Source organism: Frankliniella occidentalis, unplaced genomic scaffold (genome assembly GCF_000697945.3).
Source record: "Frankliniella occidentalis isolate FOCC.00 unplaced genomic scaffold, Focc_3.1 Scaffold334, whole genome shotgun sequence".
Lineage (NCBI taxonomy): Eukaryota > Metazoa > Arthropoda > Insecta > Thysanoptera > Thripidae > Frankliniella > Frankliniella occidentalis.
In genome coordinates this window covers 213,824-239,222 of record NW_026267457.1, presented here as the reverse complement: position 1 = coordinate 239,222, position 25,399 = coordinate 213,824, and the positions used below count along the sequence as shown (strand labels likewise).

At 43.3% G+C, this 25,399-nt stretch overlaps 7 protein-coding genes across 12 annotated transcripts in view; 5 read left to right on the top strand and 2 right to left on the bottom strand.

The window, feature by feature from the left end:
* The first annotated feature begins 32 nt into the window (after nucleotides 1-32).
* LOC113211569 (corepressor interacting with RBPJ 1) lies at nucleotides 33-2,103 on the top strand. Its single transcript, XM_026429974.2, has 6 exons — nucleotides 33-291; nucleotides 376-470; nucleotides 584-733; nucleotides 819-919; nucleotides 1,019-1,286; nucleotides 1,383-2,103. The coding sequence occupies exons 1-6, from the start codon at nucleotides 220-222 to the stop codon at nucleotides 2,005-2,007; spliced, it is 1,311 nt and encodes a 436-aa protein (XP_026285759.1). The 5' UTR covers nucleotides 33-219; the 3' UTR covers nucleotides 2,008-2,103.
* Nucleotides 2,092-11,320, bottom strand: LOC113211565 (splicing factor 3B subunit 1). 4 transcript variants are annotated; one of them, XM_026429967.2, is made up of 21 exons: nucleotides 11,141-11,320; nucleotides 10,367-10,548; nucleotides 10,199-10,285; nucleotides 9,989-10,115; nucleotides 7,745-7,824; nucleotides 7,480-7,650; nucleotides 6,915-7,137; nucleotides 6,528-6,821; nucleotides 6,307-6,447; nucleotides 5,761-6,224; nucleotides 5,397-5,667; nucleotides 5,088-5,320; nucleotides 4,844-4,990; nucleotides 4,638-4,763; nucleotides 4,242-4,463; nucleotides 3,904-4,086; nucleotides 3,617-3,805; nucleotides 3,346-3,521; nucleotides 2,991-3,263; nucleotides 2,692-2,908; nucleotides 2,092-2,605 (listed from the first exon to the last, which is right to left on the bottom strand). In XM_026429967.2, the coding sequence occupies exons 1-21, from the start codon at nucleotides 11,169-11,171 to the stop codon at nucleotides 2,447-2,449; spliced, it is 3,996 nt and encodes a 1,331-aa protein (XP_026285752.1). In that variant the 5' UTR covers nucleotides 11,172-11,320; the 3' UTR covers nucleotides 2,092-2,446. The 4 variants fall into 4 exon arrangements, with proteins under 4 accessions (XP_026285752.1, XP_052130041.1, XP_026285755.1 ...); XM_052274081.1 differs by lacking the exons at nucleotides 10,199-10,285; nucleotides 10,367-10,548; nucleotides 11,141-11,320 and adding an exon at nucleotides 8,328-8,389 and having other exon boundaries at nucleotides 9,989-10,006; XM_026429970.2 differs by lacking the exons at nucleotides 9,989-10,115; nucleotides 10,199-10,285; nucleotides 10,367-10,548; nucleotides 11,141-11,320 and adding exons at nucleotides 8,328-8,389; nucleotides 8,750-9,980.
* Nucleotides 11,321-11,367: 47 nt separating this feature from the next.
* LOC113211570 (coenzyme Q-binding protein COQ10 homolog B, mitochondrial) lies at nucleotides 11,368-12,926 on the top strand. The gene is made up of 4 exons (XM_026429975.2): nucleotides 11,368-11,591; nucleotides 11,789-11,941; nucleotides 12,026-12,217; nucleotides 12,294-12,926. The coding sequence occupies exons 1-4, from the start codon at nucleotides 11,509-11,511 to the stop codon at nucleotides 12,565-12,567; spliced, it is 702 nt and encodes a 233-aa protein (XP_026285760.1). The 5' UTR covers nucleotides 11,368-11,508; the 3' UTR covers nucleotides 12,568-12,926.
* Nucleotides 12,694-14,018, bottom strand: LOC113211572 (peptidyl-prolyl cis-trans isomerase H). The gene is made up of 3 exons (XM_026429976.2): nucleotides 13,869-14,018; nucleotides 13,482-13,658; nucleotides 12,694-13,396 (listed from the first exon to the last, which is right to left on the bottom strand). Exons 1-3 carry the CDS (start codon nucleotides 13,950-13,952, stop codon nucleotides 13,103-13,105), a joined length of 555 nt encoding a protein of 184 aa, XP_026285761.1. The 5' UTR covers nucleotides 13,953-14,018; the 3' UTR covers nucleotides 12,694-13,102.
* Nucleotides 14,019-14,084: 66 nt separating this feature from the next.
* LOC113211567 (ATP-binding cassette sub-family F member 3) lies at nucleotides 14,085-18,726 on the top strand. Of its 3 annotated transcripts, none has more exons than XM_026429972.2 (12): nucleotides 14,085-14,238; nucleotides 14,593-14,870; nucleotides 14,967-15,190; nucleotides 15,265-15,369; nucleotides 15,452-15,610; nucleotides 15,716-15,916; nucleotides 16,018-16,200; nucleotides 16,296-16,469; nucleotides 16,558-16,735; nucleotides 16,860-17,040; nucleotides 17,123-17,343; nucleotides 17,436-18,726. In XM_026429972.2, the coding sequence occupies exons 1-12, from the start codon at nucleotides 14,085-14,087 to the stop codon at nucleotides 17,589-17,591; spliced, it is 2,214 nt and encodes a 737-aa protein (XP_026285757.2). In that variant the 3' UTR covers nucleotides 17,592-18,726. The 3 variants fall into 3 exon arrangements, with proteins under 3 accessions (XP_026285757.2, XP_052130045.1, XP_052130046.1); XM_052274085.1 differs by having other exon boundaries at nucleotides 14,171-14,330; XM_052274086.1 differs by lacking the exon at nucleotides 14,085-14,238 and adding an exon at nucleotides 14,323-14,342.
* Nucleotides 18,727-21,538: 2,812 nt separating this feature from the next.
* On the top strand, nucleotides 21,539-22,588 carry LOC113211573 (small cysteine and glycine repeat-containing protein 2-like). Its single transcript, XM_026429977.2, has 2 exons — nucleotides 21,539-21,698; nucleotides 21,961-22,588. The coding sequence occupies exons 1-2, from the start codon at nucleotides 21,642-21,644 to the stop codon at nucleotides 22,273-22,275; spliced, it is 372 nt and encodes a 123-aa protein (XP_026285762.1). The 5' UTR covers nucleotides 21,539-21,641; the 3' UTR covers nucleotides 22,276-22,588.
* A 998-nt stretch (nucleotides 22,589-23,586) lies between these two features.
* Nucleotides 23,587-25,399, top strand: part of LOC113211561 (uncharacterized) — a 15,711-nt gene continuing 13,898 nt past the window's right edge. Inside the window, exons 1-2 of the mRNA XM_052274089.1 lie at nucleotides 23,587-23,970; nucleotides 25,058-25,237. Of these exons, the coding sequence (XP_052130049.1) occupies nucleotides 23,842-23,970; nucleotides 25,058-25,237 (309 nt within the window). The 5' untranslated portion in view covers nucleotides 23,587-23,841. The remainder of the gene's footprint in view (nucleotides 23,971-25,057; nucleotides 25,238-25,399) is intronic.

The window sequence follows — 25,399 nt, the reverse complement described above, 5'->3', positions numbered from 1 at the left end:
CGTGTAGAATACGAACACACCTGGACTGTCATTGAAGAGCAAAAAAACGAAAAGGAAAGCAACGAAAACAATCGTATCTTACAAAATCTTGATCGTACGAAAGTTGTGAAATCAGTGATCAGTTGGCGTTTGACGTTTTGAACAAAAAACCAGCTTCGTTCATAAGCTGAAGAGTAGATTTTTTTTTGTCTATTTCGTGTTTTATATTAATCTTCTAAAATGGGGAAAGGCTTTAATAATTACATGTGCAAGAAATTCTTCCATCCTGCATCAAGGGATAACCTCAAAAGGGTATGTTAAATTTTCTTGATGTAATTTCGTATTTTTAATTATTATTTTGTTGTTTTGCGTTCATGTCACAATTTAAATCTTCAGGTATGGATGGCAGAACAGCAAACTGCAGCATATAAGCAAAAGCAAGAGGAACTTAGAGTACAGTATGAGAAAGAGCAGGATTTGTATACCAACAAGTAAGTATTTGATAAAAAATAATGTTTCTTTGGAAATGATGTACACGATCATAGGGAACAACACTCCCATTCTGGTTTGGCATGTCACTTTAAAATTATTATCTGTTCTCAAGGGCTTTGATGAGTAAGGAGAGTAAAGGAAAGCTCAGTGTCAACTTCCTTTACGAGCCACCACCTGGACTTAAAAAGGACAGAGAAAGGGAAGATGATGAACCTGAATTTAAGTTTGAGTGGCAACGAAAGTATAATGCACCCCGTGAAAGGTTAGTTATAGAACACATTATCTTAATTGTACATATATAACTCAAATTTAATATTAATCCATATATTTCTTCCCTAAATGTTCAGCTACTGCAAAGGTGACCAAGAAATCAGAGATCAGCCATTTGGTATTCAAGTACGCAACGTCAGGTGTATTAAATGTCATAAATGGGGTCACATTAACACTGGTTAGTATTTTTATTGAACGAAAAATAGTTGCCGATTGCCATCTTTTTGCCACGGTAAATGTCTTTTATTAACACATATTTTTGTTATTTTGATGTTAGACAAGGAGTGTCCAATGTACAATCAGTCAGCGACTGGGACAGAGACTGGATCAAATTCAAACCCATCAGACCTTATCAGACAGATGCGAGAGGATGGTTTAGCAATGAAAAAAGGTGCTGTGGGACTTCTTGAACTTCCTACAGGCCCCTCCAATGTAAGCAACCAGCAGCTGATACCATCTGACAGTGAAGATGAGGATCATATGAATGAAACAGAGCTGAAGTTCCTAGAAGGGCTATCTACTAAGAAAAAGTTAAAACTTTTGAGGTAAGAGTCAAATTTACGTACCAACTCTCCCTCTTTCCCAATAGGAATGTTTTGTGATATGTGTTAAATGTATTATTGTTCTTTTTCTTGTTATAGAAAGTTAGAAAAGATGGAAAAGAAAAAGAAAAAAAAGAAGCAGAAGAGGGACAAAAGAAAGGAGGGAATCAAACAGGAAAACTCCAGTGATGCAGACAGTGGTAGTGACTCTTCAAAGGCTAAAAAGAAGTCAAGAGTTCCAAAAACTGAAGAGGACGGATCAGAAAGAGAGCGTCTTCCTAAGATCAAAACTGAAGTTGAGGATGAACTTTACTCTGTGTTAGGTCGCAAAATGGACTTTGAAGGCCGCCCCCCTCAAAGCCATTCAAAACACCAACCAGCAGTACCAGCTAACGGGTCAAATTCAAGAGGAAGAAGTCGAGTGTCCAGATCCCGGTCTCATAGTAGAGGGAAAAGCAGATCATCCAGCCCTCAAATGGACAGAAGGAAGAAAGATAAAATAAAAGAAGAATATGCAAGAGACTACAATGCCAAGAAAAGCCGCAGGCATTCACCCTCCAGGGGTAACTCCCCATCCCTAAAAGACAAGTATCCAAAAACCTCAAGAAGGAAAGAGCGATCACAGTCAAGAGAAAGGACAAGAAAGAGATCGCATTCCAGAGAATATAGGCGATCGCGGTCCCCTCGAGAGTCAAAACAGTACAAAAATAGTTATAAACATTAGTGAGACGATACTATTGTAATCAACACTTACTGTCAAATGTAAATACATATGTAACCTCGTGTGGTGAGAAATTAAATACAAATCATCCTTTATCAATTTTTATTGTTGTAATATTTCTACATATTTTCCTTTTTATTGATAGCACGACCTATAATTGCCTTTTTCTTAAAATTAAATTAAACAATATGCAACATGTTCAACACAGGGAAAAAAGCAGCCACAGGCTTTCATGCAATTATTTCCAGATTTTTGTACGATCAACTATTGCTCAAGGCTAATGCTCAAAACTAAGAAATAAAAAGAAATAAAAATTTGAATGACTGACACAATGTTGGTAATATTTAAGAATAAAAGCAAACTTGATCCAAACAAGTATGCTCAATAAATTCATAAAGTTCATGAAATTTACTAGTAGAAATAATTACAGTAAATAGTTGCATTACAGTACATAGTCCAGCTCATACCGTGCATATACATTCTTGGGGTCATTCTCAACTCGAGGGTATCCGGCAACCAAGGCATCTTGTCCACCGATGTATAATGAGTTGTAGATTTTCCAGTAAACGTCCCGAACCTTACGAGCAGGGTGGAAAAGCCCCTATGTGACAAGAAAACAAGTAGACAAGTTTTAAGCACATAGCACAGCACAGCAGGGAAACAGTTTGATTCCAAATTATATCTAACCTGTAATGTGTACTGAAGAATTTTTATAGGACCTAAGGCAACACGCATTCCTTCTATTGAATCCATGAACGCTTGCACAAGATGAGGTGATGTTTCAAAAATGTTTGGCCACACATGATTCAGAAGATGAATGAGGGCATCTTCACAACCAAAGCCGTACACTCCCAAAGCCATGTGTTTAATGGCTGCGCAGGCTGTTTGACGATGAACAAGGTCCCTAGCAATAAGTAAAAGAATATTAGTTTCAAAATTTTCACGAAGATTTAATGCATGAAGCATAAAATAAAAGTGTCTTTTACCTGTCCATGAGAGCATCTTCAAGGAGCGGTGTGACAGCATAGATATAATCCTTCCCCATTTCCCCTATATACTCAAACAGGAATGATAATGATTTTAAAACACCATTTTGAACATTCAGTTCAGGTACTCTGTACTCATTCATTAGGGCTGGGAGAACAGTAAACGGTGAACATGTCTCAGCAACAATGGCAATTGCAACAGTTGTGCAAACTCGGTTTTGTCTTTCTTGTACTTTCAAATTATTAAGCAATGTTGCAAGTACATCATGAGGACTGAAAATGCAGAAAAGATTAAAGGATTAGTGAACCACAGAAGTATATATAAACACATTGAACTCTACTGTGAGCCACTTACCCAATTGCTTTGGCAATGTATCCAAATGTATTTACAGTGGCTCTTCTAATAGCTTTTTTGTGAGCCTTTAAAAGTTCCAGGAGTTCAAAACAGATACGCATCCATTCTCGAGCAGATACATATTCTGGTCCTCGATCAGCAATACGCCCAACAAGATCAATACAGTTTTCTTGAACCTGAAATATGAAGCAACACCAAGAGGTATAATGGTAAAGTATTCTGATACTAAAGTAAAGGATTAAAAAACAAACACAGAACCAGCAACACATACCTTTTCATGACGATTTTTTAAAATTGGGGTGAGTCTAGGTAGCAAATCTTTAATTGGTGGAGTCATTTTGGTCATTCCAATAACATTGACAATGGCTTTCAGAGCCCCAAGAATGCTACCTAATACTTCTGGATATTCCTCACCTAAGTACTCATATAACACAACACCCAAATGACCCATCAGCTTTTCCTGAAAGTATTTATAGAGATAGATATGTAGTAAATTGAAAGATGGGGGCAAACTTACCAATCTAAGTAATTTAAAAATCAGTAAACAAAGTCACATACCTCTTGGCAGGTTTTCATAACAACAGCTATCCTAGAGATGAGGTCGGCTGCTTGTTGTCGTACTTTAGCTGATTTGTTGTTCAAACGCCACAAAATTGTACCACAAATCTGTGGCAAATAAGCTTTGACTCTCTTGCCCAACTGATTGACAATGGTTCCAAAACCATTCAGCATTACAACATCCTGGAAAATGATACACCCAAGTTTAGTCACTAGAGTAATGGAATAATGGTGAAATCAGACAGGATTGACAGTAGTAGACCGTAGGTAGGGAGTGACCCACATTTTTGTTGACACAACTTTAATTACTAACAATGAAAAATTTCATGTTACTGTACCTCAGTGGTTTGTTCCTGGAAGGCATACAAAATACCATCAATAAGCTGTTCTTCTAAACGAGAGTCAATATCTGCTGCTCCAAGATTGCCCATGACTTTTTCAATTGTTTCCATGACCATCTTACGGTATTGCTCATTTTCATCTTTCAAGTCATCCACTACCCTGTTGATGATTTCAGATGCACCCACTTTATTGGCTATTTCAACAGTAGTATCAACAAGCTGTGCGAAAAGAGAAAAAGTGACCATTAACAAATTGAGACTATTCATCATAGAGCTAGGGTAGTATCTTGATTGCAATAAAGGTAGGCTCATCCAGCAACAGTGAGTGATTTGTTGAACTCAACATATTTCAACACACAAACAGAGAAGAATAGATATGTAGAAAAACAATACCTGTCTGTAATTTCTTCTGTCAAGTGCCATGCGATGATTCCAGAAGTGCTTGAAGAAATGTGGTAATATTTCATCTTTGATGTATTGGGGCTCAACACCATCAGTTCCGCAACATTGCTTCACAACCTGATAAACAAATTATACATAATAAGGACTTCTAAGTAGAAAATAGCTAAGTTAGGAGTGACAAGAATTTGAATGAATACCTTTAGAACAATTTTCTTCATTTCTTCATCAGGTGACTGGAATTCACGGATCAAAATAAGCATCACTTCTCTGGTGTAATAGTTAGCATATTCAGCGTCCATAAGCGGAATAAGATAACCAATTGCTTTCAAAAATGCAGCAAGACCCTGCACAAATAGTAAAAATAAAGTTTTAATGAAACAGACCAATATAAAAGCCTCATACTAATCAGTAGCCAAAACTATAACACATTGGGATCTTTACCTTTCCTCTGTGAGTTCTGATACCCTTCCATAATGGTTTGAGAACAGAGTCAAAACTTTCAATACCATATGGAGTGGCAGCTTCAGCTAAAGCAGCAATAGCGAGGGCAGTAATAGTACGGACTTTCTGCTGTTCATCTACAAGACCATGCTCAATAATTTCAACTAAACTTTTTAGATGAGGCAAGATTGCACAACCCATTAGAATAGCAATCTGCTGAACAATTTTGATACCTGGAACATAAAACAAGTACTTGCTAATCTTAATCTGAAATACTGGAGTGGGTATGCAGCAATGTCAAAAACTCACCAGTGTGACGTGCTTGCCAAGACTTTTTGCTCCTACAAACAGCTTTCAAGAAAGGCAACAAAGACGGAATTCCCAGAGCAGATGCAACCACAGCAAAAGCACGAGCAGTAGTATTCCGTACATACTCGTCAATATTGTCAATATCAGGTCGCATGGTTGAGATCATAGTGGCTAAGCCAGCAGCCTTAGCCAAATTGGAAATGATTTCTCTGCCTTCTACACGAGCATAATAATCTTCATCAATCAACAAGGGCTCAATAACCACAAGAATCTGTTGAACAAGAGCATAATAGATTATTGCAATGAGTAATGGTTTAAAAATAAGCTCAAGAAAAAATGTTGACCAGCTTTCTCATGAAAATACCTTGTGAACATATGGGCGCACCAAATCGTCCAACTTGTACAATATCCGGTCAATAACCTTGACAAGAAGATGCCGTTCTTGGTCTTCAAGAGTTGGGGACATTAGCAAGGGAAGAATTTGGTTGAATAAGGGGCCAGCACCAAACTCTCTTGCTTTGTCTGTTATCTGACGAAGGGCAGCTTTCCTCATAGGTGGAGTACCATTTTTAATCTTCAACAAAAGCTTCATGATTTTTCTTTCTTTCTGTTCGTCTGGGCTGAGTGTTTCTTCATCAACGTCAACCAAGAGTTTGTCAAAATATTGGGCATCTTCAGGCTTCATGAATGGTAAATTGCCTTTGGGTTGATTGTCCATGTATTTTGCTGATTTGTCTTCAGTCTGAATGAAAAATCCTTGGGGAGTTCCAGCAATGGGCGTTGGGGTGGCTGTTAGGCGGCGAGCTGGAGTTCTAATTGGAATATAGCCTAAAAAGAAAAATTGATAAGTAAAATTATATGACATATGATGAGAACAACTAATTATCACAGATGAACAAGATTAACAAACCAGCTGGAGGTTGTAGGATTTTATACCCTACTGGGAACATAGTTTCCAGTTCTTCATCAGCAAGGGGACGGTTCCTCTCATCAATTTCCCGCTCCCACCGGTAGTTTTGCATTTGTTCAGGAGTCATGGTGACAAGATGACCTTCAAATAAAACCACAAAATTTTTTGTTATCCTTTGAGACCATTGAATAAAACATGCATGTTAATGGGAGAAAAACTACCTGGTGTAGGGGTAGCCATTCCCATAGCTTTCTGTCCAGTCGGAGTCACTCCACTTGGCGTCATCATTGAAGGGGTTCCACCTGGTGTTCCCATTGGAGTTGATGGTGTACCAGGAGTATGAGGTGTCATGGCAGAGGGAGTCATTGCTGAAGGTGTCATCTGATTAGATGGTGTCTCATCCCATCGGCTCCTTCTCTTGCTTACTGAGCCAGGTGTGTCTTGGATGAGGTCACCACCTGGTACCCGATCAGTTCGCGGAGTTTCAGCCCATCCACTGTTGTGACCAGGAGTTTCTAAAAATAGATCAGATAGAAAAATTGTGACATATCAGCTACCAAAAATATATGTTGAAATGAATCCATTGGATATGAAAAGGATCAACACACCTCTCTCAGTTTTTGGAGTTTCATCCCACCGGTTTCTGCGACTGGACATCCCTTTGTCGTGTCCAGGTGTCTCTCTGCCTGGAGTGACAGCACCTGGAGTAGCATGACCTGGTGTTGGTTCCCACATGCGAGTGCTTACTCCTGGAGTAGCAGTAGCTCCCGGAGTTTCCGAGCCTTTTGGATGACCAGGAGTTTCATCCCAACGAGAAATAGCAGGGGTTGCCTTAAAGAATTAACAATACATGAACAACACTAAGAGAATGATTTAGAGAGATACAGATATAAATAGGGTAAAGCGATAAGAATGTATTCATCCAAGGCCTAAGATGTAACACCTCGCATGCGAGCATTTAGTGGCGGATCCCCCGGTTCTCACAATAATGTACAAGTCATAACTTTCATTAGAGGACTATGAAATTGTTAGAGTGAGGACACTTTTAGAGGAGGGGGACTATGTTACCAGGTCTTGGGTCTAGACCCGTTGCATAGAAAGTGTTGACAATCTTCAGAGCTATACGGATGTAGCAGGAAAATAAATGCTGTATCTTGAGGGATAGATACTCACATCCTCTTTGTCCCAAGCTGATGTTTCTTTTTTCTTTTTTTCTGATGGTGTTCCAGCATCTTCAGTTTGATCCCACCGCCCTCGGCGTTTAGGTGCAGCTTTGGCAGAATCACCGTTGCTAACAACTTTTAAGGTACCTTCTTTGGCTTTCTCCAAGATTTTCTTCCTCAACTAATAAAAACAAAAGAAAAAACAAGGGACTTGTAATTTAATTGAGTAAAAGCTGGTTTGTTTCAGTAAATTGAATGTAGTAGATTATCTTTACCTCAGTTTCTTCTCCTCTCAATAATTGTTCACGCATAATCTCTGTGTATGTTCTCGAGCCAACATCAGGAGTCTTTCCGCCTGCAATCACAAAAAAAAATGTCACGCACGCGGCGTAACTATTAGACTTTGCTTTACAACCCGCTCTTGTCAACAGGTCCTTGATATGTCTTTTTTTCCCCTAGGGTAATCAGGGTGCCACTTTGGTCATAGTATTTAAAATTTTAAGGACAGAGTTGAAAATATTACTAATGAGATGGAAAAAAACAAAACATGAACAAGTAAAAAATTCAAGTTACAGTTTCATGACAATATATAATAAGTAGAGGCTATGAATTATAGCGACTAATGTTCTATCCAGAAAAAAAATGCACATATGGGGAGGAAAATAATTTGCTGTAGCTACCCTGATACCATTGTTGCTGTGTTCAACTACTTATTTTCTTTACATAAACATGTAATTCATCTGTAACACGGAAATATTTATGTTTACTGAACAAAACACTATTCCAGAGACGGTAAGGATCGTTGAAACCAGGCCTAATAAGTAGGTGAACACAGCAAACAACACTTTGGGTACGTACGTGACGCCGGATGGCGATATCTTCCAGGAAAGATGTTTGATTCTCCATTTTACTGCAAGCACCTACAAACAATCTGGTTCCATTAGTACTTTTCTGTTAGCTCACTCACACTCTTTCATACAACTAACACTAAGGGTGATTCAGAAGTTGTAGCTAGTTTTAGGTACGTATGTGATAATTTAATAATTATTTGTTAGTACTTAGAATAAAAAGATCTGTGCTGACCTTAGTAAATTGGAGATATTACAAATAAAAGTTGAAAAACAAAAATGTACTTTAACAGAAAAGAGAGCCCAATATAATCCTTAGTTACCCCAAGCACAGATACATATTAGAAATTTAAAATGTAATCTATGGACCAGGTGATTGTCAGTGTATGTATTGACGGTAAGACACCGAAGGGTATCCTTTCTTTCCCGCACCAGACACTTGAGATGATGGCTTCCCGTTGAGCAGCTCAGGTTCGGGCTAGACATCCTCGGGTAGGGAGAGAAGAAATTCACCTTTATTAGTACGTGGTATCAAATGGCAAATCTAGCATGGCCACATATGTTTAGAATCTGCAGAAAGTTTGAATTGAGCTAAACATAGGCCATTTCACAAAAAAATATAAGATGGCCCATTTCATGACAGCAGTGCCGATTGACTTTGATAACAGGAACCAATGGGAGAAGAAAGTTCACTTCTGTCCATTACATTTCCATGAGAAAGGTATAATGGAAGCTTATCAATAACGATCAGAACTTTATTAAACAATGATGTGACTCAATCATTCACACACACATTCACTCAATCCTCTCACTCCCTAACAAGAAAAGACTAAAGTTGATGTATTCTTGCTGACATAATACTTCCCACACTGGACACCATCTTTAGTGGAAATAATCTGTACCAAATAGAGGCTGAATCCATCTTGTAGAAAATGTGATATGAGGCTAAAATAAATGTTACAGCATATGTTTGGTCCCTGACACATCCAGTAATTCACCATTACATGTACAACAGATAGATAATATATACGAGGAACTTTCAGTCAGCAAGATTACATGATTCATGCATCAGATAACAGGGCTCATAAACAACTAGAATTCATTTGTGTACTTTATATGGCAAATGGGTTAAAGAAAATGCAGGGTGTCAACCTGAATTTTTAGAGCAGCTTGACAAATGTTTCTGAAAATGTACAGATATAGATGGGTATGTTTTACGAAGTATTAGGGAGAAAAACATGTTGGACTGCAAATCACAAATGCCAATAGCTAAACAGCTGATTAATGAAAGGTATGCAAGAATTGAAAAAAGATGAACACTAAAAGCAATATTAATCTGTAGCACTTGAATATACACTTCAAAATGAAAAAAAGAATGCCTTGAATTTAAGCCAGTTCATCATTAAGAAGCACAAAATCCATAAGTAAGAAAAGAAGTACTGAAAAACATTTTAAGCATACTTTAGAAATCAGCTGTCTAGAAATTTGCCTAATGCTGTTATGTTAACGAGAGAAATGAGGCCATGAAATGGCCATAACATCCCACAGCATTAGGTGTTCTTAATTTATCTCTGTAAACACCATTTCCATGATTGTTCACAGAACACACACTACTTTATAAGGCATACTATCTACTGACTATGCACTGGAGATCATAATTGGACAACGAACCTTCAGCAAAGGGATCCACTCGCTCCGGAGAAATGATCATCCTCATTCTCCGTTGCCGGTATTCATCCTCCTTATCTGCAATTGTTGGTCTTCGTCTGTCAGCAAAGGGGTCATAGTCCTTGTCAGCCTGAAAAAAAATGTGAAAATAGAGATGTTTGATAAAACTAGAAATACTATAGAGTGAAAAGCAAGACTAAAAACAAAAAGTACCTGAGCAACATCATTGAGAAGAGCAGCTGGAGCAGTATAACCTGTTCTTTTGTTTTGAGTGAAGGAGACCGAGTCAAACTCGTCATCCTGAACAAGATAAAACAATAATAATCATTATGACAAATGTACCAATGTAAGAAAGAACAGAATCATTGCGAGAAAGCATACCTCAACTTCATCATTTGCAGCGATGGAGGTGACATATCCTTCAAATTTTCCACCACCACCATCATAAATGTCACTATCAAAGTAACCAGTTTCTCCAAGACCAACTCTATCCTTTTCTTTGATTTCATTCTCAGCGATTTCCTTCTTTTTAGATTGAAGGTCCTTTATCTGCGCTTCAATGTCTGTAAATGTTGGAGAAAGTAATAATTACTTATGATGAACTTTTCAGAACACGCTACAAACGTTGAATAGGGATGTGGGACAACATAAAAAGTAAACAAATTGCACTAGAGGTTAAATAAAAATCCCTATTGCCAAGATGAGCCAACTGATCATAGATTCTGAGGGAACTTCGAATTTGAAAATACACCAGTAGTAAAAAGTAATAGGGCAAGTACAAGAGAACGGGAAGCAAACGTAAAAAGCTAGGTTACCGCAGGCTTCTCCCATAAGTAGTAGAATGCCGTGCAATTAAGGAGTAAATCGTAAATTTAAGAATACCGAGCAAAGTGTCCTATCCGTAGCACCAAAAGTACAGTGATGCGGTTGGTTTCAACTGACTGTTTACATAAATAAACAGCATTGGAAACTTCAAAATAGACCAAGGAAACATGCTAGGCACATGAATTTCGGCTCAAATTTGAAACATTCGGGGCAGTCGATTTGAGAAGAATTTGAACCCACTGACTAAGTAAATTATCTAGATGAAATGCACACCAAATTAGAATACAGAATCCCAGTCAATCTTTTAAATTTAAATAAATTTGATCGTACCTTCGTGGGTGCGGGGTATATTGGCCGCCATTTTGCTGATTGCTGATGTTTATAAAATCACGGCCGCAGCTGCTGCTACTGTGCCTAAACGGCTGAAACCAACCAAAACCTAACGAAACAAATTAATTTGTCAAACCAACGCCAACATAAAAGTTGAGTCAATCTTGAATGTTAAAATAGATCAGGAAAAACGCAGCAACTGATCAACCAATTAGCCTGCTCGAAACCAGAAAAAGACAAGCTTCGCGGAAGGATCATGCCGGCAGTGAAAACTGAAAAGCGTCTGCTGAGAGTAACATATCCTTCTGCAAGCTTGAATATTCACAACTATTTTTTTTTCCGTCAGATCTTTTTGGGTAGAAACTAGAATGACATTGTTACGGCGTTGTTATTGTAACAGTTTTCGAATTTTGAGACTGAACTCGGTGAGACAGGCTGTCGTCCCTGTAAAGTATGTATTTTTATTTCACATTTGCTGGCTCATTATGTGGTTATGACACTCTATTTCAAAACAGAAAACATTGAGACGCGACCTGACTTTGATGTCGGGAGGAATCGTTGTCTTTAGTATCTCCACATGTCATTTCTCCTAAGAATCTATCCCATGTACCATACCTTATTTTTATCCTTGTCTTGTGTTTCTTGCAGATTTATTGACAATGGAGCAATCTTGCATACTTTTGACAGTAGACATTCTAAAATCAACTCCTTAAGTACGTGTTCTACATGTCACGTGCCATTTTTTAATAGATCAAGTTTTTCTGACAAAACGAAGGAGTACCGGGGTCGAAAATTAGTCGGGTAAGTTATGATTAATGTCAATGTGACTTTTGTTGCGACTGTTTACGCCATTATTTTAAAAAATCAATTTTTTCTCATTTCTAGGTTTTCAATGGAACAAATGTTTCAAGTTGTATCTGATGTTGAAAAGTATAAGGAATTTGTTCCATTCTGTAAACAATCAGATATTACGGTACGAAAACCAGCTTTCTTAAAAGGGAAGCTAAGCATTGGTTTCCCACCCATTACTGAAAGTTACGTGTCAGAAGTATCCCTCATTCGACCCAGACTTGTAAAGTAAGTTCATATAACTTATGGTTAGTCGCAACATTTTTTTGTTTGCTGTTCTATTAAAACCATACTAATTTTGTAGGGCAGAGTGTACGGAGGGTCATTTGTTTGATCATCTCACAACCATATGGAAATTCAGCCCAGGCCTCAGTACAGAAACACAGTCATGTGTTATTGATTTTTATGTATCCTTCAGTTTTCGTTCAGCATTTCACTCTCAGCTGGCCCATGTTTTCTTTAATGAGCTAGTGCGACAAATGGAACGTGCCTTTTTCACTGAAGCTGAAAAACGGTTTGGGAAACCATCAATACACACTGTTAAGCTTGAAGCAACTAATGGTAAACCTCATAACTAGGTAAACTTCTCGACTTGTCCCGACTGTAATTATTTACTCATTTTTGAAGCATGTCAACTGGTGTGTACATGTTCACATCTAAGTGTGATAAGCAAAAGTAGAAGGAAGAAAAACATACACAGGACATTTCCTTCTCAATTATTTATTTATTTAAGTAATGTTGTTGAGTCTTAAGATTCAGACAGGTGGTTATTTTTGATATTAATTTGATCAAGACTACTTCCCCGTGAGATGTTGTGACCAAAGGAAATTCACATCCATGTGATTCTAAATAATTTTGACAAGAAGATGAATTAGAAATTAGACCCGACTTGTCAGTTACTTATGTATTATAAATTAAAAATTTAAAACTGTTTAAATTTTTTTATTTTTTTCCAAGTTGAAGAAGCAGTACTTGCTTAACATTTGTGCCGTGCCAAACTGATGTGATAGGTATATAAATCATAGTAGATGAGCAACTAGCCTTGTCTTTCTTTGACAAAATTCCTGATTTCTCTTGGGGTAAGAGCTCTCAAATTACACAATTGAACTTAAACTACATCTGGCCACATTGTGAGATGACAACTGGAATTTTTGGTTTGTTATTTGGACCTGTTGGTACATTTTCTATTTTTCTCATAACCAAAAGTCCATCAATAACTCGACCAAAAACTACATGTTTGCTATCAAGAAAGTTACATTTTGCACAAGTAACGAAAAACTGACACCCATTGGTATCCTTCCCGCTGTTGGCCATAGACAATAGTCCTGGAGCATCGTGTTTAAGTGTAAAATTTTCGTCTGGGAAGGCAGTGCCACCATAAATACTCATGACACCGGTTCCATCACCCTTCAAGAAGAAAAAAACAAAACAAAGAGATTAGTCAAAAATGAAAATTTCACACAAGAAAAGGAGGAAAGTAAAAAATACTCACATTAACAAAATCTCCACCTTGTATCATAAAATCCTTGATAACTCTGTGAAATGGTGCCCCCTTAAAGCCAAGAGGCACACCATCTTTTCTGTACTCCCCAGTACAAAACTGTCTAAAGTTTTCACTTGTCTTAGGAACAATATCAGCAAATAGCTCTAGAATCATTCGTCCAATTTCCTGCAATAAGATGAGATTGCATTGACCACTACATACTGAGCACGAAAGATCCAATGCATGACACACTAAGACAACCACGGCAGAGGGTCTCACACTGGTAAACTATGAATCAGGTACATCAATCATTCAAATATTGGTAATAGCTGATGACACTACAGAAAATAAGATTTTCAAATCTTTCATAAGTAGGGAACAAAAGTTGCAACTTACAATAGTGCCCACATTAATATCGAAGAAAACTACTGGGTTGTTTGGATTCCGAAGCTGAGACTGAATCTGATTCCACGTCGGCATTTTCACCGAAAATTATGAGATCTATGCAGACAAATAGAAATGACAAAATGCTTGTTCTAGCGAAACATAACCCGACTTTTATCACAACACAAACAACCGGCGACCGCACCACAAACGCCTTTCTGTTTTCCGATGACGTTTCTGACCGGTGGCAGACCGCTCCTGACAGTACACGACGGCATCCTTCACGAACGGATTAGAATTGGAACCATCATGGCAGCCTACTTGGAATACATAAAAGAAGAATTCCCAAAGATTGACGATGAAGTGTACCAATATGTTGAAGGTATTGCTTGAAGATAATCTTATTACTTCAGAAATGTTTAGTGTGTCATGAGTTGTCCCCTCACTTTGTCACTGTTTCCCACCGAAAGCACGGTAGGATTAGAGGTTAGGAAAGTGTTGCTTAAGATCTTCCTCGCCTTTTAATTTCTCTACTAGATATGGTCTGGTCTCTTTTAGATGGTTAACTCTATTGTAGTCTAACAAATTTCACACAGTTTGTTTGTAAACTTTTCTGATGTCCCTTCATGTTTATTTCAAAATCATTAAACTCATGAAATCATTATAAGCATTCCAGCGCAGTTTTGTATGTCTGCAAAACTTTCTTACTATCTTTGGTGTTTATTGAAATTTGCAGGAGTACTCTCAGGCTCCGCAGATGATTTTGAAGACAGCGAAGAAATATATGAAGCCATTGGAGGAGTCTTGCAGGAGGTGGGGGATGACAAGTCAGAAGATGATATAAAAGATATATGTGAAAAGCTGTGGGACATAATGAGACCAGAAACAGATTCTGTGAAAAAAGTAAATAGAGTTTTGGAAGCGCCAGTCCATCTGAAGTCATTATCAGACAATCAGGACAATGACATAACTGAAATTAAGAGCATATGGGTCACTCAAAGAGATGATGTTTTGGTATGTATTTTAAAGTAAAATGATTTACAACCTGCAATTACATGTCGTTCAAAAATTCCCCTCTTTTTTCTCTTTTTAATATTTTGAATTATCTAGAAAGTGGATGCTAAAAAGTTAGAAAAGGCTGAAGCAAAGATAAAGCAAAGGCAAGAGAAAAGAACTGCAGAAATGACAAACCGTCCTGTAGCTGCACCCGTAAAATTGGAAACAGCCTCAGCATCCCAGGTTACAAGTCGAAAAGATGCCAAAATGGAAGCCAAAGGATCAAATCGGACTCAAGATATTAGAATTGAGAACTTTGATGTAGCATTTGGAGATAAGTAAGTCCAATGACAATTGTATTTCCTAGAATTTTTGCTACTGAACATTCAACATCATTCCATTTTGTTTTCAGAGTACTTCTACAAGGAGCTGACATTGTTCTCTCATTTGGAAGGCGTTATGGACTGGTTGGGAGAAATGGACATGGTAAAACTACATTGCTGCGTATGATCTCAGGGTATGCATTTGTTTTTCTTTTCCTCTCAAGGAAACCTAATCTGAGGCCATAACTTTTATTCACTATTTCCATTTGATTTCAGGGCTCAGCTTCGTATTCCTTCTCACATATCAATCCTGCATGTGGAACAGGAAGTTGTTGGAGATGAGACCCCTGCCTTGCAAAGTGTTCTTGAATGCGATACAAAACGTGAAGAATTACTTAAACGTGAAAAAGAAATTACTGCAGCTGTGAATGCAGGGTTTGTAGACCAAAATGCTTATTTGATCTGAGATTAGACTTAACTATCTTATAAAGTTCAGGAAAAAATACCTTTTTCTGTTCTAATAATGATGTAAATTTGTAGAACTGCTGATACCAAAATGTCAGACGAATTAAGTGAAGTTTACATAGCTCTTCAAAACATGGAAGCTGACAAGGCACCAGCAAGGGCATCTCGTATTCTCAATGGTCTTGGTTTCACTGTTGAAATGCAAAGTTGCAAGACAAAAGAATTTTCTGGTGGCTGGAGAATGCGTTTGGCTCTTGCCAGAGCACTATTTTCTAAGTAAGAGTCCTTCTGTGCATATATGCACACACACTTTTATTTTGCTTATTTTAAAGTTGGGGTTAAACAAAATCTTACTCACCACCTCCTTTTGTTTTCAGACCAGATCTGTTGCTGTTGGATGAACCCACCAACATGTTGGATATCAAAGCTATCATCTGGTTAGAAAATTATCTCCAGAATTGGCCTACAACTCTACTTGTTGTCTCCCACGACCGTAATTTCCTGGATACTGTGCCTACAGACATACTCCATCTTTATGCTCAGAGATTAGAAGCTTACAGGTTGTTATTGACAAAAATCTGTAACATCTTAGTTTTGCTACGCCTTAATGTACCATATACATGTGTATGAATAACACCACAATACTAATTTCCAGGGGTAATTATGAGCAGTTTGAGAAAACTAAGAATGAAAAGCTGAAAAACCAACAAAGGGAGTGGGAAGCCCAGCAGCAACACAGAGACCATGTCCAGGCTTTCATTGATCGCTTTAGGTACAATGCAAACAGAGCATCAAGTGTCCAGAGCAAGATTAAAATGCTTGAAAAATTGTGAGTTTTAATTTTTTTGTCTTCCATTGGTTTAAAATACTGATGATAATGCAATCATATAAGTTTGCTTATTTGCTACTATTTACAGACCAGAGTTGAAGCCAGTGGAAAAAGAAGTTGATGTGGTGTTAAAATTCCCTCCTGTTGAACCTCTTTCACCACCAATTCTGCAACTATCTGAGGTGTCCTTTGCTTATGAAAGTACAGGTCGAACTATCTTTAGTAATGTTAATCTCAATGCAACTTTAGAATCCAGGATATGTATTGTAAGTAGTTTTCATATATTGTGATGTGTGATGTACAATAAGTATTTTTAATATTTCTAATTAAGTAATTTAGTATTTAGCGATTGAAATTAACCCCCTTGTAATTCCATAATTTTTTTGTCAGGTTGGAGACAATGGAGCTGGTAAAACCACTTTACTAAAAATTATCATGGGCATCAATGCGCCTACACGGGGTGATAGAGTTATTCATCGTAATTTGAAATTTGGGTACTTCAGCCAGCATCACGTTGATCAACTAGACATGAATGTGTGTTCTGTTGAACTGTTACAAAAGACATACCCAGGTATGTGTATTGAAGTAGCTCTAATGATCACTTTTCCTTGGAAAATATATCAAATTTTAAATCTTTGCATTCTTTCTCTTAGGAAAACCAGTGGAAGAGTACAGAAGACAACTAGGTAGTTTTGGAGTGTCTGGTGACCTTGCTCTCCAAAGTATAGCTAGTTTATCTGGAGGCCAAAAGTCTCGGGTTGCATTTGCTGTAATGTGCATGGGTAATCCAAACTTTCTCGTTTTGGATGAACCTACTAACCATCTAGATATTGAATCGATTCATGCTTTAGGTCTTGCAATCAACAAGTACTTGGTATGTTTGCTTATTATGTTTAGTTGTATTATTTCAGAACATTTCTTTTATAAATTTCTTTTTGATGGACAACATTTTCTATTTATTTTCAGGGTGGAGTTATTCTGGTATCCCACGACGAAAGACTGATTCGTATGGTCTGTAAAGAACTTTGGATATGTGGTGGTGGGAGTGTTCATAGCATTGAAGGTGGTTTTGATGAATATCGTAAAATTGTTGAGCGAGAACTAGCTGAGCAAAATAAATAATCTGTCACTTTTAATTGAACCATTTCAATCATGCTCATGTATTAGGTAATGTTAATGTTACTGTTTGTCATTCATGGCCAAATTGTTTCAATCCATGGCATCATCCTGCTAATTAGATTCCTTGAAGCGTCTTTTCTATTTCTGACCGTGTCAAAGCTTCATTATTTCCTCAGCTGTTATTGTTTGGCTTCAGATGTGTTTCTCTTTTCTTCTTGTTTTTGCAACTGGACCATCAGGTGACATTATGTCTTTTGTCCATTAAATTTCCTGTTTGTACTTAGAACAGGTTTGGGGACCAAAAACCTTTATCAATAACAAGTAGCCTTTCAAAGTGTGGTGCACTGTCAAAGCATCTAGAAATTTTCTGTGTCTAACAGTACCTAATTTACCTTCAGCTCGTTTCAAGAATGATTATTCAATGATTTCTGGAAATATTCCATTCTACCTATTTTGCATGATGTCCATGACAATCTCTTTTGTTCTTTCTACTATAGTTCATAGCCTTATGAAAATGGTCTACCAAACCAAATAAAAGAAGTTTGGAAATGCATTTGTATTTTTGCAAATGTGATCTGATCTGACCACCACTACCTTTACTTCAGAGACATTTATGGTTAAATGAACTCTTTTAAGAACAATGTGTTAAGTACCACTTTATAACTGTTTATAGGAGCAAGATCCACCACATATCATTGGTGTGGATTTTTACAGGAACTGGCTGATCTGTGAAAATACTTCTATGTGATACGTGATATTTTAATGAAGTTGTGATTTTGAAGTTAGTAGACCACTGCCTTTTCTACATTACAACATTTTTTTAAAAGAGTAATTAAAAACATTTTGTTACCAAATTGATTGTTCCCGATATCACCAAATGTCCCCTATGTGGAGAATGATGGATATAATGATTGTAAAATGAAATGTACTTGCCTTTATATGACAACAATTTATTTTGATCTGTATTTATTAAGAGTGCCTGTCACATTCATTTTGACTTGTTGGTTTTATTGGTTGCAATCTTTGATAAGCTATAATAGACAATGCTGGACAGTGTCTGTTAAAACCCTGCTGGAGTCGCTTTAGTTGTTAAAGAGTACGATAAGAAGGATAAAAAATATATACGTTTGAGTATGAATTTGCATTGAGTTCGTCTGCCTTTTTTTTTTCTAGTCTTAGTTTTCAACGGACTTGCTCGAGGGGACCACACAAGTTGCGTCCTTAGTAAGTGGGTACCTCGGGTGTCTAGACGCTACAGGTTTAATAGTTTGCGAAAAAACAAACAAAAAACGTGCTATGAAGACCCGATAAACACATTTTGCACCAACATCACTTCCATCTCAGCGCACTTTTTCCTCCCGATACCCGAGGCCAGAGGCAGCCCCACGCCCCACTCCCGCTGCTCATCTGGATGCAACTACAGACCATGGATGTAGAATAAACTACGTCCATGCTACATACGCGCCTCCGCTTCGCACACGCACAGTGCGTCACGCCCCCGGTCCGTTGACACAACTGGGCGCTGCGCTGCTGCGGCGGCTTCCCGGGCTCGCGCCGGACGGCGAGCCCCGAGTTGCGTTGCACTTTTTCAAGGCCACGCATTTACTGTCCTACTTGGCAGACCGCGTGTCGGGTCCGAGCGACGCGCGCGCGGGGGGGCCCCCTCTAACGTGGACCGTACCCGGAAATTTCTTAAACGCAGGAAACTCAAACTAAACTCGGGAACCCCCTGATTTTCAGTATGGCATTTGCGGGAGGGCAGGAGGGCCAGCAGCGTCGGTCGCACCAAGTTGGCGAGGACACCCGCAGAGTTGGGTGTCGAGTTGGGGACTGCTGTTCCAGACTGATTTCGTCCCCGACGAACTGATAACAAGACGATTGAGAGGGAGAGCGCGCGCCCCGAGCCCGCGCCGGAGACAGAGGAGTTGCTAAAGAACGGCGTGCAAAAGGGAAGTGGGAAATGGTGGGGGAGGCGAGGGGGCGATAATTCTGGGAGGGGGTCGTCAAGATGCGGACCACCCGCGGACCCGTGCCTGTGAGGACCTGTAAGGGTTGTCTGCACTGGGGAAGAGAGGGGGGGTTAAAAGCCCGTAGGGTCATTAGGGAGGGTCTCATTTTAGGATCGCTCTTCAAAGTCCACACCGCTCCACACTTACTCTGAATTAAATGACGCAATTCGCCTCGACGAGAGCGGCGGGCGGCGTCATGTCTCCCCCACAGCTGGGTGGGCGCCCGAGCCCGGGATGGCCACTCGACAGCCCGGGAGGTAGGCCGCCGGCTGCTCCGAGGACACCGGCGCGTGGCGCGCTGCCTACCCAGAGTCCTGCGGGCGCTCCCGCCCCCGTCGGCCCGCGAGCTCGCCACCCCGCGAACGCCCCGCTCTCTTCCCACACCTGTCAAGGGAACCCCGCCCAGTGAAAATTCCCGATTTTCATTCTACTTTGGGGAATTGTTGGTCTTAATGTGTCATCGAAGGACACATCAATTTTTTTTGCTCAAATTCCTATTTAGGGGTTATTTTGGGCATTCGTTCCAAAAGCTGCCATTTCAACTATTTCTTTTCATAATTTTCAACACTACTTTCATACAGTTAACTCGTCAAAATTGCGATTCGTAGGGTGAAAATTTCGTCCGTTTTGCTCTATCCGAACCCGTTTAGGCGCTACCGCCACGTTTAGGAGGGGTCATGTACGGGAATCACTAGGGCTTAAGAGCAGCGGTTGTAAAAGCTGCTTTAGCAGTCACACAAAAAATGCTATAGAACAGAAGTTAAAGAGCTTAAGTTTTTCTTCGACTTTTGTTTTATAACTTTTTTTGTAGGACTGCTTTTTGCAACCGTCGCTCTTAAGCCCTAGTGATTCCCCTTCTAAACGTGGCGGTAGCGCCTTAACGGTTTCAGATAGAGCAAAACGGACGAAATTTTCGTCCAAAGAACCGCACTGTGACGATTTTCTTGTAACAAAGTAATGTTGAAAATTATACAAAATAGTTGAAATAGCAGCTTTCGGGACGAATGCCCGAAATAATCCCCAAATATGAATTTGAGCAAAAATTTTTGATGTGTCCCTCGATGACACATTAAGACCAACAATTTCCCAAAGTAGAATGAAAATCGGGAATTTACACTTGGCGGGGGTCCGTGAGATGAAATGGCGCAGTGTGACGCGTGTTGGCATTTTGCGCTTTTTAATGTATTCTCCTTGCGCCGCCATTTCAGAAGAAAACGGTTCTCTGGCTAGACCGACGTGTCCGCCACCACACCACACGTCCCTGATGCACGGACCGCCGCCGGCCGCCGGACCGGACTGACCCTTGGCGTCCTCGGAGAGAGTGAGAGAGCGTGTTGGGGTCGAGAGAGGAAGAAAGAGAAAGAGAGGGGGAGAGAGGGAGAGGGAGAAGGGGGGCGTTGGTCGCTTGTGATTTATGAGCGAGCCCCGAGCGGAGGGCGGCGCACTGGTGGTCGGACGGGGACGGGGCAGGGAGAGATGTTCAATGCGCTCGCCAGTTTTATCGACGAGCGTTGAGACGGAATTTTGCCCAAATGAGCAGGGAGATTTTATGAGGTCAGGGTCGAAGTAAAGGACCGAGTGGGTGTGCGTATGCGTGTCTGTGTGTGTGTGTCGTGGAGGTTGGGACGGGGGGAGGGGAATCACCCTTCCCAGTAACGAGCCCCTGGAGACGAAGGGCAGGGCGATCGGGTCCGTACGAAAGGGTGCAGACACAGTAAAGCCTCTCGTGCCCTCCCCCATCCCCCATTCCTTGCTTAGGGACCGCTGTCTTGTCGACTCTTGGATCCACCCCGTGCTTGCAGCGGTTTGCGGGCATTCCGGCCTCAAACGAATCGCAAACAAAATCGGCGGTCGGCCATAGGGTAGGTGGAGGTGGAGCGGTAGCGACGCACGGAGCGGCGGCAGGGCGGGGTGGGGCGGGGCTGCCGGTGGAAGTGGAGCGTCAAAAGTATAAAACGATGTGCGCGTCTCGGGGAGAGCCACAATCACGTTTGCACTCGTGTCGGACAGCAGATCCACAGGCACCCCCTCCACCAACATCAACATGAGGCTGCTCGTCATCGCCCTGTTCGCCCTCTGGCTGCTCTTCGAGATCGCTTCGGTGAGTAGAGTGATTGAGTGATAGGGACTCGCGAACCCCCGCCGGGGGTTTCCTTCCGGCACCACACGCACTCTTCTGAACTGTCATTCTGTGCGACGAGAGCGACGGGACGGTGTGAAGTGAAGTGAATTTAAAGCTGACGAAGTGAAGTGAGCGACTGCTGGTGCGCGTGGTGGTGCGCGGACGTGCGGGGTGCGGGCTTGTGCGACTTGAGTCAGCGTCAGCGAGCGAGTGACCGACTTAACTTGTCCAACTTTTACAGGCCTGCAAGTGCTGCGGCTGCGGAGGCCACTGCGGCTGCGGAGGACACTGCGGAGGCAGCTGCGGCTGTGGATACGGACACGGCTACGGCTGCGGTTGCGGCTGCGGCGGCGGCTGGGGCCATGGCGGCTGGGGCTACGGCGGCTACGGCGGCTACGGCCACGGTGGCGTCGTCAACCACATCGTGCACAAGACCTCCGACTCTTCATGCGCCGCCCCCTCCGTCGTCGGCATCCCCGTCCTCGGCCAGCTCGGTCTCGCCAAGGGCTGCGGCTGCCGCGGCATCTGCTCCTGCGGCAAGAGCTGGGACTGCTAGAGCTGCCCGAGCCCCCGCCCGGCCAGGCCCGCCGGGCCCCGCACCGCGCGCGCTCCTGTCCTGCGGACTCGTCTGCGGCTGAGGGCTCCGATTCCTCCTCTTCCTCCCCGACCTCCAGGACGCCCCCGACGCACCGCGGGGACGCCGACGCCGAGGGCCGCCCGACTGACGGACTCCGACTGACCGACTGCGACTGATCGCGGCCCCCGCACTCCGTCCCCGCGCCGCGGCCGGGGCGACGCGTCCGCACCCGGGCCCGACTGATGACAGGACGGGGAGGACGGATGGAATAAACCTGTGACCTGACTGCCAACCGGGACTTTCGTTTCACCGACCCTCAGACCTCTAAACCTTACTGTCAGCTGCCAGCACCCCGTCACGACACCATGACACGACACGACCAAAACCAACACCACGCAGTTCTTTGCGTTCCCCAGCGCCACCCTCCACGACCCTCTTCCCCGCACAGCACCACCCTCCACCCCCACACCAGACTTCCACAGAAAAGCGGGGCACATTGGCACACAGCAGGCACAGAGATGAGAATTTTCATGACACGACTCTCTCCGACAAAAGCGCGCGTCTCTCTGGGTTGTGAGATGGCTTCGACAAGGGCTTCAGCCAGGAAGGCGGACGCCCACACAACGAGCCCCTCCCCCTCCCCAACCCTCCAAATCCCCCCCACCACGCCCCCAGCATACCCAGAACAATATCGTAATCTCTTCCCTGCGAGCGCAAAAGGCAATGCAAAGAACAGCGCGCGCCGCCCCTTCTCCACCTTTATCCCCCCGGAGCAGAGCGCAAGGAGAGCAGATCGGAGTGGAGCCAAAAAGCACCCAAGTAGTGGAACGAAACGAGACGAGATTGAAGGAAGACACTCGGGAAAAAAGAGGAGCATGGCGCCGCGCCGCGCGGCATGGCCTCCACTTTTGGGGGGAGCAGACAGGTCACGCGGGGGGATTACACGCTTTCAAAAGGACCACCCCCGACTCCTTGAAGGCGAGCGAAAAAGGATTCTGACCCCCCCCCCCACAGGAAAGGCGCTCTCCCCTACTTGATTGGCCCGACCCCCGTCGGCCTCACCTCACGGCCCGCTACAACAGTTGGCCGCAATCAACAGGTCGTTCCTAGCCGAGCGGCAGGCGCGGCAGCAGCAGGGCGCAGCAGGGCGTAGGGCAAGGGCGGAGAGCAAAGGAGAAGGAGTGGACGGGCGAGCAAGAGAAGAAGAAGAGATCCCCGCCCAATTGTTGCGGGAGAGCGGCGCGCGGCGTGTGTTCAGGCAGGCCGGTGGGTCAGGCAGGCGTTGGCAGCGCGGTGGGTGCGCGGGGGGCTGTGCGCGCACGGGCCGCGCTGTGTTGTTTGTTTACCCTCGCCGCCGTGCCTCGCGCCTCGCCGCCCCGCTCTGCCCCGCCTGTTTGCCGTGCGCTACAACTGCCAAGTGGATCTCCAGGTCGGGGGCACAACATCTTCTTCTCCGGTCCGGGCGGCGGCGACGACCTCGAGGCGAAGCGCGAGGCGCACCGAATATACCACCTGACCTGACTCTCGCTCCCCCCCGTACCGGCCATGAGCGCCCGCCGAGCACAAGACCCCCGAGCGCGGCCCCGCGCCAGGCCCAGGAAGACCTTCGACGACCTACCGGACAAGGTGCTGCTCCGGGTGCTCCGCGAGCTGCCCCAGCCGGACCTGCTGCAGGTACTCGTCGCGGCCCTGGCCGTGGACTAGCGGGAGGGAGGCGCCCTATGGGGGCCGGGGAGGGCGCGCCTTGTTAGTAAACGTCGCAATCCGAATACTTGGGGGGTAATTAATGAGGGGGGTGTGCCCAGTAGACGGGAGAGTGGGTCGGGTCGGGGTGGGGTGTGCTGTCCGCCCACAGCGAGATCACCCTCCCCACCCACCCCTTCACACACACACACACACACACAATAAATAACACGCCGATTGTTCGTGTATTATGTATGCAGTCTATATCCGCATAAATTTCGAACATGGCATTTTACTGGAACCAAACCAGATATGAAGAAGAACAAAAATACGTATTGCCTGAAGTTTATACCTCCCAAGGCTGATGGGTTGCTTCGACCAGGGGCGAGAGTTTAGTGGTGAGGGTAGAGGAGAAAGGGAGGGGGAGAGAGAGAGAGAGAGAGAGGGGGGGGGGGGGGGGGGGGGGCAGAGAGAGAGTCACCTTGCTCATGGTGGCATCGTTGTCATATCATTGAGAGGTGGGGCCCCCAGCTGCGGCGGGTAGGCCCTGCTGCGCGCTGCGTGGTAGGGCTTTCAACCCTTCAGAGGTCAGGGGTCGCGGGGCCATAGGACTCCAGGGGGTTGTGGGGGGGAGGTGGGGGCAGGGGAGGGGCGGGTAGAGAGGGGAGTGGCGGAGGTTGGAGGGAGCCTCTGGTTCCTTGCTCGACTCGGAGTCTCCAGAGCCTAGTCAACTCACGTACTGCCGCATGACTCGCAGTCCTGGGGGCGGCGCAGGCGGGTGTTGAGTAAGGGGGCGCGGGGCGGTGGGGGCGGGCAACGTGGGGGCCAGAGTGGCATCGGCCACCAAACCATGTAGGGGCCTAAGGATGGGTCCCACAACAAACAGAGCTAGGCCAGCGGGGAACTCCGGGGAGAGGAGCGGGGAGGGGGCAGAGGCGGAAGATGGGCTCCTCTTTCCCGAAAGTGGCTCACATTTCTCTCCAATCCTCGCATTACGTCCACCGGCCGGCGAGCCCCGAGGCGCGCGCACGCGGGGCGCCAAGGAGGCCACAGCGTCCCCCTCTTCTCCCCTCCGCAGGTGTCGCGGGTGTCCTCGAGGCTCCACGACCTCTCGCGGGACGGCGCGCTGTGGCGCGACCTGGGCACGCTGGGGCCCGACCTGCCCACCGAGGACGCGTGCTCGCTGCTCAGGAACGCGCCCAACCTCACGGCCCTCCGCCTGCACGGCAGGCACGACGCCGACGCCATCCTCCTTGAGGTATAAACCCCCTCCGAATTACATCTCAAATCATCACAGACTAGAGCATTAAAGAAAGTTAATAATTGTGAGGATAATTCAAAATAGCAAAGAATAAAATAACAAGAAGAGCATCAGGGCATCAAACATGTTTGATACATTAGGAGAAACCTCGTTCTTTAC

Excerpts from the sequence above, each read along its gene's own strand:
- LOC113211569 (XM_026429974.2), top strand. The coding sequence starts at position 220 with ATGGGGAAAGGCTTTAATAATTACATGTGCAAGAAATTCTTCCATCCT. Across the intron at positions 920-1,018 it reads ATGGGGTCACATTAACACTG|ACAAGGAGTGTCCAATGTAC; the intron begins GTTAGTATTTTT and ends TTTTGATGTTAG. Across the intron at positions 1,287-1,382 it reads AAAAAGTTAAAACTTTTGAG|AAAGTTAGAAAAGATGGAAA; the intron begins GTAAGAGTCAAA and ends TTCTTGTTATAG.
- LOC113211565 (XM_026429967.2), bottom strand. The coding sequence starts at position 11,171 with ATGGCGGCCAATATACCCCGCACCCACGAAG. Across the intron at positions 10,286-10,366 it reads CTGCAAATGATGAAGTTGAG|GATGACGAGTTTGACTCGGT; the intron begins GTATGCTTTCTC and ends TATCTTGTTCAG. Across the intron at positions 10,116-10,198 it reads TTCTCAATGATGTTGCTCAG|GCTGACAAGGACTATGACCC; the intron begins GTACTTTTTGTT and ends ATTTTTTTTCAG.
- LOC113211570 (XM_026429975.2), top strand. The coding sequence starts at position 11,509 with ATGACATTGTTACGGCGTTGTTATTGTAACAGTTTTCGAATTTTGAGA. Across the intron at positions 11,592-11,788 it reads CAGGCTGTCGTCCCTGTAAA|ATTTATTGACAATGGAGCAA; the intron begins GTATGTATTTTT and ends TGTTTCTTGCAG. Across the intron at positions 11,942-12,025 it reads CGGGGTCGAAAATTAGTCGG|GTTTTCAATGGAACAAATGT; the intron begins GTAAGTTATGAT and ends TCTCATTTCTAG.
- LOC113211572 (XM_026429976.2), bottom strand. The coding sequence starts at position 13,952 with ATGCCGACGTGGAATCAGATTCAGTCTCAGCTTCGGAATCCAAACAAC. Across the intron at positions 13,659-13,868 it reads ATATTAATGTGGGCACTATT|GAAATTGGACGAATGATTCT; the intron begins GTAAGTTGCAAC and ends ATCTTATTGCAG. Across the intron at positions 13,397-13,481 it reads AAGGTGGAGATTTTGTTAAT|GGTGATGGAACCGGTGTCAT; the intron begins GTGAGTATTTTT and ends TTCTTCTTGAAG.
- LOC113211567 (XM_026429972.2), top strand. The coding sequence starts at position 14,085 with ATGACGTTTCTGACCGGTGGCAGACCGCTCCTGACAGTACACGACGGC. Across the intron at positions 14,871-14,966 it reads CTCAAAGAGATGATGTTTTG|AAAGTGGATGCTAAAAAGTT; the intron begins GTATGTATTTTA and ends TGAATTATCTAG. Across the intron at positions 15,917-16,017 it reads GCCAGAGCACTATTTTCTAA|ACCAGATCTGTTGCTGTTGG; the intron begins GTAAGAGTCCTT and ends TTTTGTTTTCAG.
- LOC113211573 (XM_026429977.2), top strand. The coding sequence starts at position 21,642 with ATGAGGCTGCTCGTCATCGCCCTGTTCGCCCTCTGGCTGCTCTTCGAG. Across the intron at positions 21,699-21,960 it reads TGCTCTTCGAGATCGCTTCG|GCCTGCAAGTGCTGCGGCTG; the intron begins GTGAGTAGAGTG and ends CAACTTTTACAG.